The 16,855-nt window shown below is 47.2% G+C and overlaps 1 protein-coding gene across 1 annotated transcript in view; it reads right to left on the bottom strand.

Annotated features, from left to right (window-relative positions):
• PARVA (parvin alpha) overlaps positions 1-16,855 on the bottom strand; it is a 170,956-nt gene that overhangs the window by 22,962 nt on the left and 131,139 nt on the right. Inside the window, exons 6-12 of the mRNA XM_065944030.1 lie at positions 15,213-15,328; positions 11,625-11,683; positions 10,019-10,038; positions 8,442-8,503; positions 7,708-7,776; positions 4,962-5,063; positions 3,876-3,948 (exon numbers count right to left, since the gene is read on the bottom strand). Coding sequence (XP_065800102.1) covers positions 3,876-3,948; positions 4,962-5,063; positions 7,708-7,776; positions 8,442-8,503; positions 10,019-10,038; positions 11,625-11,683; positions 15,213-15,328 — 501 coding nt within the window. The remainder of the gene's footprint in view (positions 1-3,875; positions 3,949-4,961; positions 5,064-7,707; positions 7,777-8,441; positions 8,504-10,018; positions 10,039-11,624; positions 11,684-15,212; positions 15,329-16,855) is intronic.

The raw sequence follows: 16,855 nt of genomic DNA, 5'->3' as shown, positions 1-16,855 counted from the left end.
TAGGGTCACAAAGAGCTGGACACGACTGAGGTGATTTAGCATGCAGGCACACAAGGATAAACAGAAAGTCTCTGTTGCTGCACATCCTTGCTAACACTTGGGTCAGAGCTTAAACATTTTGCCACTGGTGTGTAAACTATCTCCTAAGGGAATGGGGGAGGGAAGTTCAAATCATTTCCCAAATTTCCAGCCTCTGACCAAATCCTTCCACAAATAGTATTGATCATCTACAACTAAACTGCCTTCACCTGCCTGGATTTTCAGCATTGTTTGAAGTAGCCTGATCCCAACTATTAGAGTCCTTATATTTTAGATATTCCATCAGCCTGCTGGCTGTCTTACATGCAGACTTCATTCCTATCTGGTTCTAGATGTCTTCTAGTCCTCATCTGCCTAGAGTGCTGGTATTTTAACCATATTCAATGATGACTCTATTTGAATGATTATGAAGTAGTCTTTTGCAACTGAAGAGGCATGGTATGACACCCTAAATAAAAAGCCACCACCTTCATGCCAATATTTCAACAGCTCCATTGGCCATGAATTTGGTGCTAAAGCTTGGCTTGCATTTACACTAACTGGGGCTGATTCATTAGAAAAGATCTTGATGCTGGGAAAGATTGAAGGCTGGAGGAGAAGGAGATGACAGAAGATGAGATGGTTCAATGGCATCACTGACTCGATGGACATAAGTTTGAGCAAGCTCCAGGAGATGGTGAAGGATAAGGAGGCCTGGAGTGCTGCAGTCCATGTGGTTGTAAAGAGTCAGATGTGACTAAGTGACTGAACAACAACTGGGGTACTAAAAGGTTATGAAGCGTGAGTAGCAAAAGTCATCTGAGATGGAAACCCAAAGTTTCCAGGGGATTTCAAGGTATAACAGAGCTCTGAGTGTCAAATAGCATGGCAGAGGAAACATTTTCCTGACCTTAAAAATATTTGCCATAAAAAATGCCTCTACTACAGCCAGTTTGATGTTGAAATACCCTCAAAGAACTACTTAGATTAGCACTTTTTGAAAAGTCTACAGCATTTACTACCAAATTTCACTTTCCAGGTAGAAGCACAGAAACAGAGAATGCTGGGGTATACTTCTCACAAAGTACAGTCTCACAGAATTCCCATTTCACTTCTACTTTATGCACTGGAAATTTTCAGCATGGGCATAGTGCCCAGTATAATAGCAAATAAAACAGATGTGCTTTTCCATTCACATCGGTCAGGAAATTTCATATTAAGCAGTTCAATAATTATATAAGAAATGTCATCTATATGCTAAAATATCCCTATAGACTAATTGATATTGGAAAAACTGTGTTAAAGGGTATAAATGCTTGAAAACTGGTGTCAGGAGGAGAACTTCCAGTGTGTAACCAGGAAGTTTCACATTAGGCAGTTCAAGAAAATGGAAGCTGAAATGCTGGCCGGAACTCTTCCTGCTATGTCTCCCATACCCAGGAGCAGGGTGCTTTTAATAGCTGGCCACAGGACGCTTAGAGTCCACTTTTAAAGGCATTAGAATGGCTGGAGTGGCCTTTCAGGGAGACAGCCTCGAGAGGGACAGCAGCATTGCTAGAACTCCTCCTCTGGCAGCAACCAGGTGCTCAGGACGAGGCAATGGTCAGTAGGACGAAGAAACTGGCTTTTGCTGGCCAGCTTGATAGTTACTGAGGTCTGGAAAGCGTCATGAGACAGGGACCAACCAATGTCTTCACAATCGACCTCTCTCCTCTGGTTTTCTTGCTTTGTCCTCCAGCCTCACGAGTAAAGGCATTCCCACAAGATACTGTCTCTAGCCCTTTCCCTTTCTTTACATGCTTTCCTGTTGTTCCATTCTCTCTTGGTGTATAAGTGGAAGACTTGCAATGATATAACCACAGCCCTGCTCTTTTGCCTGAACTCCAGTTCTCTTTGGTCAAAACCTCAAGATTTCCAAAGCTGCACTTACGTCCCCTCTCAAGCTTGTTTTTCCTCTTAGGTTCCCCAGTGCTGCTGATGGTGCCCCACGCTTAACTATCTGTTCTTCACACTGCCTTCCAAGTCATCTCTCTGGAATAGAGCACTGATCACATCACCCACCTGCTCAAGAACCTTCCATGACTCCTACTGTTATGGAGTCAAGTCCAAACTTGCTGCCTTGGCATCAAATCCCTCTAAGACTTGCTTCACCATCGTCAGCTAAACTAATTAAACTCAAAAGCTTTTGCACAACAGTGGAAACTATGTATAAAATGAAAAGACAACCCACAAAATGGAAGAAATATTTGCAAACAATGCTACCAACAAGGGATTAATCTTCAAAATTTACAAATAGCCCATGTGACTCAATATAAAAACAAACAACACACAAAAAAATTGGCAGGCCTAAATAGACACTTCTCTAAAGAAGACATATAGATGGCCAAGAGGCATGTGAAAAGGTACTTACCATTGCTAATTATCAGAGAAAGGCAAATCAAAACTACAATGAGATCTCACCTCACACCAGTCAGAATAGCCACCGTCAAAAAGTCGACAAACAATAAAATCTGCAGAGGGTGTGGGGACACGGGACCTCTCCTACACTATTGGTGGGAATGTAAATGGATACAGCCACTATGGAGAACAGTGCAGAGATTCCTTAAAAAACTAAAAACAGTGCTCCCATATGATCCAACAATCCTACTCTTGTGCATATATCTGGAGAAAAACATGGTTTCAAAGGATACATGCACTCCAATGTTCATTGTAGCACTGTTTACAATATCTGGGACATGGAGGCAACTTAAATGTCCATTGACGGATGAATGGATAAAGATGTGGTACATATATACAATAAATATTATTCAGCCTTTAAAAAGAATGAAATAATGCCATTTGCAGCAACATGGATAGACCTAGAGACTATCATACTAGGTGAAGTAAGTCAGACAGACAAAGACAAATATGATATCGCTTATACGCAGGATCTGTTACTACGGAACAGAAAGAAACTCACAGACTTAGAGAACTTATGGTTACCAGAGGGGAAGGGATAGATTGGGAGTTTGCGACTGACATGTATACACTGTTATATTTAAAATAGATAATCAACAAGGACCTACTATATAGCACAGGGAACTTTGTTCAATACTCTATAATAATCTAAATGAGCAAAGAATTTTTAAAAAGAATAGATCCATTATATGTATTACTGAATCACTTTGCTGTACACCTAAAACTTACACAACATTGTATACTCCAGTATAAAAGAAAAAAATACAAAAGCCTTACCTGGTCCTTCCAATCTAGCCCAACTCCACCATCTCCTCCAACACGCCCAAATGCGCACATTGCTTTAAGCACAAGCAAGGGAGTGCTGCTGGAGCATTTTGCTGCTTTTGCATTTTTTCAGCCTTAACCTTTGCAATGCAAACCTGACAAATCAAGCCTTGTCCTTAGGCAGAGTTGGAGCTGGCAGAGTGCAGAAAAGGTAATTATGCTCAGAGCAGAGCGCCTGTGATGACCTCTGCATCTTCCCCTTGCCTACCTGGGAGATAGCTCTTGGGCAGGTCAGCACCCTGTCCAGGGTCAGAAGAACCTGGAAATCAGGCCAGGACAGTTCCTGCAGCAGCACCTCTGCTCTGCATCATGTCTGCACGGGCCCTTATACCGATGATCCCACACATGGGATTTCAGGTTGTTTTTTTTTCGCCCATGGTTGTGCAATCTACAGCTCACCAAAGATCCCCAGAACTGGGTAGCTGCACCCTGTCCCACCTTCCCTTGCAACTGGCAAAGAAGGTTTCAGAGAAGACAGTCTTCCCTCTGGTATCAAACATGAATCATGCTCTGAAAACCTGTGTGCAGGGGAAGGTCTTGACCTCTTGCCACGAACCCAGGGAAGAGCCAAGTACCTTCTGGCCGTGGTTTTGGCTTTTCCAATCCTCCGTCTTGCATGAGCTCAAAGGCAAAGGAGACATTCAAGACCTGGAAAGAGAAATGAAGTGTGTGAGGCGCTGCATACTCATTCCTGGATCCTTGAGGCTCCCTGGGACCTGCCCCTGGAAAGTGGAAGAACCAGCACTGTAGCCAGAGGGGCAGGGGCCGAGCTAAACTGAGGCTGGTTTTTGAAGCAGAAACAAGGCAGCCAAAGCGGGCCTGCCACACGGGGTGTGCACGAGGCCTAGCCTCTGTTGGTGAAGCACTCCCGGAGGAGCTAAAGGTTCTCTCCGTGGCCTACTGTGTTCCTGTGTCACTGCCAGAACTGTAAGCTCAGGGATGTATGTGCTCACAGTGGAAAGGACCAGACAGTAAGACACCTTCAAAAGGACCTTCCTGGTGGCGCAGTGGTTAAGAATCTGCCTGCCAATGCAGGGGACACCAGTTTGATCCCTGGTCTGGGAAGGTTCCACATGTTGTGGAGCAACTAAGCCCGAGAGCCGCAACTACTGAGCCTGTGTGCCCGAGAGCCCGTGCTCCACAACGAGAGAAGCCACCACAGTAAGGAGCCCATGCACCGCCATGAAGAATAGCCCCAGCTCGCCTGCAACTAGAGAAAGCCTGTGAGCAGCAAGGAAGACCCTGTGTGGCCCAAAATGAAATAAATTAAAAAATAAAGTTTAGGAAAAAAAAGACATTCAAGAGCAGAGAAAGGTTTCTGCTTGGGACCAAATGCCCGTTGTCTAGCAGGTGGGTGGTGGCAACCCAGGAGAGGCATCAGAACCCGGCTGAGCGGGAGCCTCGTGTCTGACCACTTTGCAGCCACCTTCCCTGTCACCTCTGGGGAGGGGTGAAGCGGGACTGTGGCCCCCACCAGGGTGCAGGGGAGGGATGCTCAGGGGCTGTAGGTAGCTGCTCCCCAGCTCAGCTGCTGCCCCCCCTCCGCCCCCTTCCAACCACTGAAGACCCTAGGCAGACAGGAAGCCGCCGCCTTTACCCAGATGGTCCCAGCACAGGTATGGGAAGCTGGGTTGGGCATGTGGGCTGGGGCCTCCTCTTACCTTCTGTTCGAAGCTGTCCGGGGTCAGGAAGAAGCTGTGGAGCGGCACGAAGTAGCCCTCCAGGAGCCCCATGAGCAGCACCAGGTACACCCCATCTGCAAACTGGAGGAGAGAGCCAGGTGAAGGCACTGGGCCCTCCAGCCCCGGCCCATCCAGGGGCCCAGTAGCTTCCAGGTCAACCCCCAAAGGCTACGTCCCCAGGCAGGCTGCTGGCAGGCAGTGACGAACAGTGGCCCGAGGCGGGTAGGTCTGCTGCCCCACGTCCGGCTGGTCCACACAGAGGCCCAAGCTCCTGATCTCAACTGGCCCAGTATTTATTGAGCGCCGACTATGTACCAAGCGCTGATCTGGCACATGGAGCACAGAGGTGGGTCAGGCGTGGCTCCGGCCCTGGAGGAACTCACGGTCCAGCGGGGAGACTGCTGTGGAGGACGGGCATGCAGCTGCTGCTGCTCTGCGGGAGGGAAACATGCTGGCCTGCGTGAGAGCGGGAGAGGTCACTCATCCCGCGGCAGGCACCAGGGAAGGCTTCCGAGGAGGTGCTGCCTGGATGGAGACGTGAGGGATGAGCAGGAGTTAGCTCGGGAGGGCAAGTAGGAAGGAAAGGGTAAAAATGTACGGTGTCTAGAACACTGCTTGGCATGTAGGCAACACTTAACACATATTAGATATTAGCTATTGCTATTTTTTTATCCTGGAAAACAAAGCAGTCAGGACACAACGTCCTGGCTCTTGCTGACAAAGCACCACTGTGTGCTCAGGGCCACGGCAAGAGGCTTAGAGCTGGTCCCTTCCATCAATGGCAAGAGGCTTAGAGCTGGTCCCTTCCATCAAAGACAGAAGAGGCCCGACGGGCTGAGGACCTGGTCTGAGGAACAACAGGCGCCGAAGCCAAGCAGAGGGGTGCAGGCCTTCCACTCAAGGGAGGGGAGGTACGTGTGTGCTGAGCAGGCTTTGTGGGGACAGTGGGGGACCGTGAGATGAGGGGAATGTGAAAGAAGTAGATGCTGTGAGTCTGGAAGATAAATGGCCTGAGTGAAGATATGCAGGTCAGGTGCATATCTGATATTCTAGAACCTTTCAAAGGAGGCAGAGCTATCAAATATTTGTATAAACAACAGTTGCTAGCGTTCACAAGAGGTCAAAGTTCTTGGAAGCATCTTAGGAAACTTTTAAAATACTAGACTGAATTACCCGGAATCTGGGCTGGGCCCAGAGTCTGAGCTCTGCTGGGTGACTAGATGGTGGGCCTGTGACTCAACCTGGGTTATGGGCAAACAACCCTGAGCATGAACTTGACCTAGGAGTGGCTTCCTCCCTGTGTTCATCCATCTGGCCTTCAACTCAGGCGGGTAGGGCCTGAGCATGACTCATTCCAGGCCACCCCGGGGTGGACCATGGGAAGCAGACCCCAACATCTGTGTCAAAATCAAGGCCCTCCTACGGAATTGGTTAGCTGGGCCTTCCTCTGGCTGTGGCTGCAATGGGTTGAGGATGAAAGAATCCAATCTGTCAACTCGAGGGAGGACATTGTGTTAGGGTCAGGATTACTTATAGCTCTGAGTGCCACAGACCTAGCTGCTCTCACCCCCGACTGCAGTTCCAATGATTTGGTGGTGAAAGCTGGAGACAGGCCCCACATGTGCTCAGCAGACACCCCCTTCCCTGCCCATGAAAAGTGAAGAGGAAGTTCCCAGGGCTCATTCCAGTTCTCTCCAGGAATCATTACTTCTGCAGTGTCCCCATCTCCCATATATGATGCTGCCTCCAGAGTCAAGACACACACAGGGAGAGCTCAGTCGCAGGCCTTTAAAAATACAGAAGGTGCCCATGTATTCAAAAGAAAATCACGCTTTAGAAATTAATTGTGAATGAAAGGAGATTGGGATGGGACACATTACATAGTCTCAAAGTATCTCCTAATATAGATTAGCTATTAATTATAAAGGGGAGGAGCTTTACAGTAGGGAAATCTGGGAGAATGCCAACTTAGCCAAGTGATCAAAGTTACCACCACCAGGTACAGAACTGATGGACAAAAATACCTGAGAAGAACACAGTATTGTCTCAGTGGTACTGTTCTTGAACATGCATAACCTACCTCTAATCATGAGGGAGAAAAACAGAGAGATTCTATGTACCATATAGCTTGCATTCTTCAAAAATGTCAACGTTAGGCAGACAGGCTGAGGATTTGTCCTCTATTAAAGAGAGACTAAAGAGACATGACAACTAAATGTATCAGGTGAGAATACAAGGACATCTGTGTTTCTTGGAACCACGTGACACTACTCATGTCAAGAGTAGTCAAGTATCAGCAATTTCACATGGTTCAACCAAAATAGGTTAACATTGCACTGATGTTAAAACTGCCTGAATTTGATTACTGTATTGTGATTCTCTAAGAGCATGTACTTGTTCTTAAGAGACGTATGCTGAAGTATTTAAAGGTAGAAAGAGAAAAAAAAAAACCCAAATGTGGACAAACGCTAACAACTGGTATATGTGGGTGAAGAGTACACAGGGGTTCATGACAATACTCTTGCAGATTTTCAAAATAAAAAATTGGAAAAAATTCAGAGAAATCTCATGCAGTTCACCCCTCAGAGTGTAATAGAATTCCCTCTCCCTTCCCCAGAGAAGCTCCAGGGTCAGGGTGGAAAGCCTCCCGACAATGTGGGGCCCTGGGAACAGTGGCGGTCCAGGGGGTCTTGTCCCCCACCCTGCACTCGGGGCTGTCACCCACCTGGGTTTCCAGTTCTGTGACCTCCAGGTTCAGTTTATTCAGGTGTTTGTTCACGAAAGTGATGAGTGTCTAGAAGAAAAGCACAAGCCAGGCCTTGAGAGGGAGACTCTTGCCCTGGAGGCTGCCCCGTGACTCCACCGTGAGGACACAGGATGAGGACCAGCCAAGGCGGCGCAGCCAGTGACGCTCTTGTGAAACTCCTGTGTCCACAGGGAAGGACGGCCCCCAGGATCTGCAGTCCCAGGCACTGTATGACTCAAATAGCCAGGCCCAGGACTGGGCAAGGAGCAGGGGGTGAGAGAGGACAGAACGACAGCTGGAGTGCCTGAGCCCAGGCTCGGGGGGCCAGAGGAGACATGACCACATTGGGTCCTTTCCAGTCCCCCCTCCATGAGGTACAGGTGTCTGCGTCCAGGGAGACAGAGGGAGGTCTGTGTGAGAAGCAGGGGTGGCTGGGGGTTCAGTGTGCTTGGGAGACAGGGGCCCTTAGCCTCAGAACCTCCCAGAGGTGCTGTCATCCGAATGGGAGAAGAAAGAAACTAGATAAGGCGTCCAGCGAGAACAAGACAGGTGAAATGGATATCAAGCAGGAAAGCCCTGTGTTTGTGGTCATCTGGACATGACACCAGTTTCAGAAAGCTTGCAAGCTGCTGGGGGTGGGTTTTCCTGATGTATTTTGACATCTCACTCCCCTTCCTCCCTCCCGCCCTCCCTCTCAGGCATCTCTTTCCCACCTTTTTCACCACGTTGAGCTTGTCTGGTGCGTGGTCGAACAAGGTGTCAAAGGCATCACGTTCTGAAAAAAAGAGAAAGCAAATAGAGCCCAGAGCTAGTGCCACCGCAGGTCCCAGGCACCAGCCTCTGCAGACCAGTGGTCACCTCCAGGTGGGAATTCTCTGGGGGGTGAACCGTGCTGCGAACTCGGGAAACTGGGCTTGGGCAGAGGTTTGGGGTTGATTCTTATCTTGGGGGCCTTTCCCCAGTGTGTGTGTAAGCATGAGTCCATCCTCTACATCGACTGTCTTTAGGCTGGGTTGGGGGGCTCTAGCAGGCAGTCTGGCTTGGAACTGGCCATTTTTCTTCACTATTTTGTATTCCTTGATACCATGATTTAGTCATGGTTCTAAAGTGTTTCTGATGCTTTCTGGAAGCAGAATGTCATCCAAATATCAAATCACTTCACTCCCTAATTTTCAAAACCCAGACAGGCTTTCTGGTAGAAAGCAGATAGGCAGACTGGGAGCCACAGAGCTGCAGCTCAGAAGGGGGAGCTCCCCCTCCTGAGGGATCCTGAGTCACTCCAATCCTTTTAGCCTCGCCTTCCTCTTCTATAAAATGTGCACTGGACATGAAGCTCCGCTAGGTGGGTAATGAGGATGAAAGACTTAGAAAGTACATGCTCCTTAAGCTCTGAAGTATCTGTTGATCTGAGTTATTATTAGCATGATTAGAATATTTTAAACTATTATGCACAGTGAATATACAATCAGAGAAAATAGTGAAGCCATGCCCTCTACAGGGATTTTCCTCACTACAGCCCCTAGGTCCTCTTATCTGAAGGGTGAAATAGTGGAAGGAGGTACTTCCCTGGTGGTCTAGTGGCTAAGATTCTGCTCCCAGTGCAAAGGGCCTGGGTTCGATCCCTGAATAGGGAACTATATCCCACGTGCTGCAACTAAATGATCCTGCATGCTATGATTAAGACCCGATGCAGTCAAATAAATAAATAAAAAATAAATAGTAGAAAGAAAGAGTGGAGATGGATCTGCCACTGGGAATGGGGCGTCTCCAAGAGGAGCCCAGGTCTGGGCGGTTTGTGGTCCTGGGCTGCCTCTCCCACCCTCCCACCCACTCTTGATGATTAAATCTGAGAATGGGAATTGTGATCTTGGACTTTCAGAGACCTTAGAAACAAACCCAAGGTTCTGGGAAATGGGAGATGTAGGAGGCGTGATGAGGAAAGAGGCAGCTTCGAGGAGGTCTGGACAGAGTGGGGAGGGAACTGCTGTGCGCATCGCTTGCTCTGCTTCCACAATATTTGCAGAGCAAGACTGCCCTGCGAGCGCCCAGGACCCATGCAGAAGCCCAGCAGTGTCGACGGTCTAGTGCCTGCGGGAGGACTGCAGCCGTGGTTCCTTCTCCTCTTCCCACCAGCGGAAGACCCTCCCTCCCCACCAGCCAGCCCTGTCACCAGGCTGGCGCAGACAGACACGCAGGAAGCAAGCTGAGTGCCTGTTCTTCCAGCTGCTGCAGAATTAACTAGACCCCACTGGCAGTCACCAGCACCAGAGGACAATCTTAGGCAACTCACCATGCCTTCCAGAAAGAGCCCTGCAGGAAGAAGAGAAAAAACAGTGTGACCCTTCTCTCCTCACCTTTGGCTGCAGATCCCCCAAAGCTTCCTTCCTCGGCATCTTATTCTGCACCAAGTCTCCAACTGTGGGCGGTCTTTACCACATTACCACTTCTTTTCCCCCTTTGCTTTACAGATATACTGGGGTTCACACAAAGCCTGGTATAAGTGGTGCTGAAAGGACTTGCTTTAACTTTACTTCTTGCTTTAAATAAACTCATACTATTGCTTACAGTTGAGAAAGAATATTGGATTTAGAGATTCAGGATCCCCAACCATGTTTTAGGAGCAGGGCTTAGGGACCATCCCAATATGGCATTTCACTGCCCAGTATGCTGAAGGCATTGGCTTGGGAAGGTAGGTTTGGCTCTCTCCTGTCCATCCTGTGATACCCACCAAAGTGTACCTGCCATTGACCTAGAACAGATTTTCTCAAAGAGGGCAGGAACTGGAACCGTATTCACAGCAGTGATGCAGCATAGTAAGAGCACAAGCATTAGCAACAGACCACTTAGGTTTAAGCCTTTCAGAGCTGTGTGCTTGCTGTGGGACCTTGGGCAAGCTACCAAACCTCTCTGGGCTCCAGGTTGCTTACTCTTAAAATGAAGATAACACGGTAAACAACTCAATCAGATGTTCTGAGCATTACAAGATTTAATATATACAAATATTTTAGTATAATTTCTAGTATATACTAAATGCTCAATACATTTTTTTCTCAATTTTTATTATGTTTATTCTAACTGTATATCTATCACTTATTAAGCAATGACTTACAGGTCGTGTACTAGGAAGAATAATGAACTTAGTATTCAAGTCAAGTAAACCAAGGATGGCTTTCTCCTTCATCTTTGGGTTGTGAGGTTTTAGGGGCTGTAATCAGTGCTTCAAGCACCCCTGCCCTTTCCACTGGCTCTTCTTGTTCAAAGGATTATATAGGAAAACTGGGGGAGCAGGAGAAGATACAAACAAATTTTGCCTGGTTTTGCATGTGGCCAGGCTCAGGCCTGCCTAGTGATCTCAGACCACCACACACCATCCTGCTCTTTGTGCTTGAGAACAAAACTTATCTTTCTTATGACACACCTCTTACATATTCGGATATTCCAGCTTCTGTGAATGTAAATAAAAAAAATAATAATCCACCACTCTAAGGCAGAGAGGGACTTTCTGGGTCATGGCACGTGACCATATAAATCAGATTCAGAAAAGGAAGAAAAATGTCCTTTTGAAGGTTAACAATTTAAATTCAACCCCATGTTTATGGCATGACGATTTCATGCTGGTTGGCTTTTTTGGGCACACTTTTTCCTGGAGTGCCACAAACTTAGAATTTTTCAATCACGGCTAATTCCCTCTCCCCACTTCCCCACCCAAGTTTGTACCTTAAGCATTGAGAGGCATGTTTTGAATGCACGGAAAAGGCTAAACTATAATCATTGGCTGAAGTCTAATCCCTCTTGCAATCCCAATAAATGAAAACTAAATATCAGCAAATGGATGAATTTCGGAGAAACATCTGTGTTCCATTACAGAATCGCTGGCAACAATGGTGTTGACATACTCTGTGTTACCAGTTATTTCCTCTTGGATTTGCCGAGACTGGAGGATTCCTTCTCGTTTCTGAAAACGGGGGTGGGGTGGGGAGAGGGTTGGGAGGAGAAGAGAAAAATATGCTTTAGAAAAATACAAAAAACTGATTAACATTCCTGATACTGAGAAAGTTACTGGCATTTAAGAAATGAATCCAGCGATGAGATACTGCTAGAAGTGAAAGAAGGCCCCTGGTTTCCTGGGACTGGACTGTACCATTCATACTTAAGTGCAATTAGTGTTTATTCCAAACAAGTCGGCTGTTTCTTGGATGGCGACTTTTTTCTTTCTTTATTGGAAGACCTTCTGCTGGAAGCACACTGCCTCCTGGAGAAATCCACAGTACACCAGTGGAGATGAAGGCCAGGGCGTGTCTGCCCTCCGGCTGGGGCCACAGGGGGAAGCAGAGAAACACGTTTTACTGGCGGGTAGGGGGGCTGGGGTGGAGGAACTGAAGCCAACTTGGAGAAATCAGGAGAGTTTTTAAAAAGTGTTTAACTAGGGGAGCTTTTAAGTAAGTAGTACAGTCCTTAGGTAACTAGCTTATGCTCTGAGAAAAGGGTAAGCAGTTTGTCAGTCCATCCACTCATCTACTCATCCATCTGCCTGTCCATCCACCCACCCATCTACCCATCATCTGTCTACTCCCTCCCATCAACTTATCCTCTTTCTTCTCTGTTTCATTAATCAGTGCCTTCTACATACAAGCCCCTCTGTTGGACTTATGACAGTTTCGGACCTTGAGGAACTTAAGAGTAAAATGGGGTAGATGAACAGGTAAGCAAGAAGGTTTTCCCCCAAACAAGCCCCTGGTTTATGCCTCAGGGCCCAGCTCAATTATTAGAGTAGGATCCTCTTTCCCTCTCAAACGTGTGGTGGCTAAGCAATTACATGGTCACTCCCTCCAGAGAGGAAATACTGAGAGCAGGACCAGAACAAGTGCTTTCAGCTGGGAGGGTCAGCCTAGGACTGGGCTGGACACAGATGAGAGACCACTCTAGTGGGAGGGATGGCCCCAGCAAAAAGGCAGTCAGGAGAGCACAGGCACGATCAGAATGCTGTTCAGACAGGCAGAGGCTGCTGCTAGTCAACTTTTAAAAAATTAACTTATTTGGCTACACCTGGTCTTAGTTGCAGCATGCAGGATCTACTTCCCTGACCTGGGATCAAACCTGGGTCCCCTGCTTTGGGAGCACAGTCTCTGCCAGTGGACCAAGGGAAGTCCCTACTGTTAGTCAGCTGAGTGCTGGTTTACGTGGGCATGTGAGCTGATAAGCAGTGCTGGGGTTCAGGGAGACCTTCTGATGAAGGTGAGGAGAGAGATGCATTCATCAGATCCCTACTCAATCAGTTATCAGACACTTGGAAGATAGTCTGGGCGTGGCAAGAGGTTGTCAGAGCAAATCCATCTTCCACAAAGGCCAAGGTATGTCAAGAAGGAGCCTCCGAGCTTTAGTGTCTTAGCTAAAATCCGCCTTCTGACCCTCCTGCCCCAACTTTCACAACCTTTTCTTGGCATTCCCAACAGCCACAGAAACTAGCATCCTTACAAAATCCTTTTACAGAAGAAAAGGTAGAGCTGGATAAAGGCCATGACTGTATCTGGATTAGATTAAGAAGAATGAACTATCAAAGCAAAAAAGGAAGAAGAAAATGTAAAATACCATTTAAAAAAGATCCAGTGAGGATAAACCAGGACTCTCTCCAAATTCAGCTTCAACATATGTAAAAATTTTCACATAGGACTAATAAGGCCATTCACAGACATCAAACCTCATCTCCAACAACAGACAGAATTAATAAATGCTTGTACATAGAACGGAAAAGAATTCTGGGTTCAGTGCCCCCTCACATAGCATCCTGATTCACTTCAATCCACTATTTGTTCCCTAAAGAACTAACCCTCTAGTTCAGTCAGCATCTTATAACTATTTCTGAGTCATGCTTCTCTGCCTGTTTAACTTGATAAAGCAAAACACCCCATAAAATCTGACATGCCTTGATGCCATTTTATGCAACACGTCCTCCTTTCTCTCTCATGCTAACAAAACTGCCTGCAGGAGAAATTAAACCAGCGACAGACTTCTGATGGCCTATAATTGAGCTCAAAATAAGGCATGAGACATGGGCCTGCAGTGACCACTGTTTCACCCCCATCCTCACAAATCCTGAATCATAGTTTTAAAAAATATAATAAAATGCATTCACACTTTATTGATTGGTAAAAAAAAATGACACGATAGAGATGGCCTGGATTCACTAGGAAGATGCATATACCAGAAGGCTCTGGGCTGGCCACGTATCCATAAAATCCTTCATGCCATGCTTGACACAGTTGAGAGCCCAGTAAGAGAGGCCATTAGTCCCTTTCAGCCAGCTGCACTGGCTGAACCACACACGTTTGCGTTGACATGGGGCCTCTGATAGCCCTCTCCGCTGTTTAGGTAGTCCTGTGTCTGGGTAAGCAGGGCCAAGGTGTCATATTCCTATTATACCCTCTTGATCTTTAGCAAGTTAAGTACCCAGAAGGCATTGGAAAAAATACTTTTTCATTAGGGCACGGCTGAGTGGCACCCCCATGTTGCCTTTCCTCTGGTTCACTTCTGATCCCTGAAAGCCTGGCCCAAAGACCTTTTGTCCAAGAAGCTGGCCTGGCCTGGCTTCTCAAGCAAAGCCTACTCACCCTCTAGGCTCTTCTTCACCAAGGGATGGCAGAGCCGCCAGACAGAACCCTGGATAACCTTGAATAACCAGGGAGTTGTTCATTAGGGATGTTCTCCCTTGCAGCATGTTTATTTGGAAAAGAACAGAAGCCAACAAAATGACGACCTTTTTCTCAACAGCATAAAGTTGGAAAATAAAATTGAATTTGAGTATCTAATGGGGTTAGGAGCAGAATGAGATAGTTATGGGGAGAGAGCATCCCCTTATTGTGGAAAGGACAGAGCCGTGTGTGAATGGAAATTCCACATAATAATCGGCACAAGATGACTTGATACCACAGCTGTGCTTCTCTGGGCAAGTGAAAAGCAGCAGTGCCCTCAACATGGGCACGGCCTGTCAGGGTCTCTCTCAAACACACATGTGTGCACACGCACACGTGCCCTCACATGCACAGATACCTCTCTTCTCAATAACTGTGCATTGGTTGTTTAACCAAAAAATGACTCTCCATGGCTTGCAGGACATACACAAACACACACAGGGATATGTTCTCCTAATCCTACTACACAGACCTCACAAATATATACACCCCCTCCCTCATATATATAATACCCAGGCACCTTCCTTAAGAAAGCCTGTAAACCCCAGGCACACGCCCCACATAAGGCTGTCCCAGACACAAGCACACGCTCTTCTACCCTTTTTGTACATATATCGGAGATAAGCCCACATGCATCAGAAAGCTCAGACATGCCTCCCAACACACAGCACACCCAGGCACGCTCAGCATTCATTCAGTCCGCCTAGCAAGCTTCCCAGTGTGCCTGAGCTCACACGGGAGCTCAGCCCCTGCACCCTTTAAGGGCACCGATGTTTGTAGTGGCTTCTGACTTACCTGGACCACAACCACTTGGATGGAAACATGGTCTGGGAGTCGGATTGGTGCCCGGAAATACTGGGACAGAGCAACTAGCAGATGCAAGATGGCTACCAGACTCTTGGCATGAACCGCTGAAATAAAAGATAATTTATAAATCAGAGAATCTTCTTCTAGGTTCTAGGCAGATATAAACAGATATTCAAAACATAGCAGTACCACATGGGGCTAATGGAGTCTGTGTCCTGGTCTTGTGAGGCCGTTCATGGCCATCAAAGCTCATCTTCAGCTACGTGCACAATTAAATGCTTGTACACAAAATGGGAAAGAAATATGGGTTCAGTGACCCCTCACCCAGCATCCTGATTCACTTTGATCCACAATCAATGCCCCTTTCATCCCACCCCTGTGGGTCAGGGGACACCCTTAGTCATAGTAGGCCTCACCCTGGGCCCCCTCGGTTCTCAGCCAGATCCCATGGATTTACTTTTTAGATCATGTTATTGCTGGATTGCAACGCAGTGCTTCGCCACTGATTGGGACCCTGACAACAGCTGAAGCCTGAGCTCAGATCAGCGCTGCACCACCTCCATGTTCTTGTTCACTCTATGCCGATAACCACACGCATGTCTGCTGTACCCCTCACCCTTCCCATCTGATGGTGAACTCTATAGGTTATCATCACTACTCTTGTTCCAAGGCTCTACACAAAGCAGGCCCTCAATCAGCGAACACTGAGTCAGGACACTGGGTGCCTTCCTTCGTCCAGAGCTTTAAGACCCCCCGAGGAAGGCACGAGAGATATCCAAGGATTTTGTTGCTCTCTTGAATGCCATGCATGGTCAGTTCAGGCAATGCCTTTGGGTCATAGCTGGGAGCGGATGTTCAGGCCCCAGGTGCCTTCTATAGCTGAGCTATGTGCTGGATGTTAAGCTGTGTATGCCAGAAAAGGCTGGGAAACTACTGAGTTGTAGTTTTCTGAGATGAGAGGAGAAAAAGGCTGTGATGTAATGGGCACACAGGGTCAGGCCAACTGGAGCTTGAGTTCTGACTTGACAAACTACCATTCACTTACTGAGTACATGGCCTTGGGTAAGGCATTCAAGGCCCCTGAGGCTCAATCTGCTCAACCTCACACATGAGGATAACAATACCTTTGAAGAAATGCAGGTGGTAAGAATTTCCAGACATAACATAGGCAAAGCTCCTAGCACATAGCAATGCCTAGGAATGGTTGATGTTTTATTATCACTTACGAGAAAATGCCTGGCATCCAGGCAACTAAACCATGTCAACTTTTTCCCCTGTCCTTCATGAAAGGAGAAAGTCCCCGGATACTTGACCTGCCTTCACAGTCCTAACAGCCTTATGGGTCTAATTACAGGGGCATTTAAGGAAGGAACAAGAAACGTCTATTTTGTGTAGTTAGTGAGTGTGAACTGGGTCCATTATTAGGGTGTCATTCTGTCTGCCCTGCGATCAATAAATCTGCTCTAACAGAAGCTTTGGGAAATCACCAAGAAAATGAAATGATTCAGACCATTCTTGGGAACTCATTAGAGTTTTCTGTTATCCCTGCTGCTTCCAAGAAGGTTTTCCACTGACTATGATGAATAGCAACTCAATACTACCACTAAACAGCAGATGAACTGCTCCTGCTC

Source organism: Muntiacus reevesi, chromosome 9 (assembly GCF_963930625.1).
Source record: "Muntiacus reevesi chromosome 9, mMunRee1.1, whole genome shotgun sequence".
Lineage (NCBI taxonomy): Eukaryota > Metazoa > Chordata > Mammalia > Artiodactyla > Cervidae > Muntiacus > Muntiacus reevesi.
Note: the sequence above shows the minus strand (reverse complement) of the source record. Positions and strands in the feature narration are given on the sequence as shown.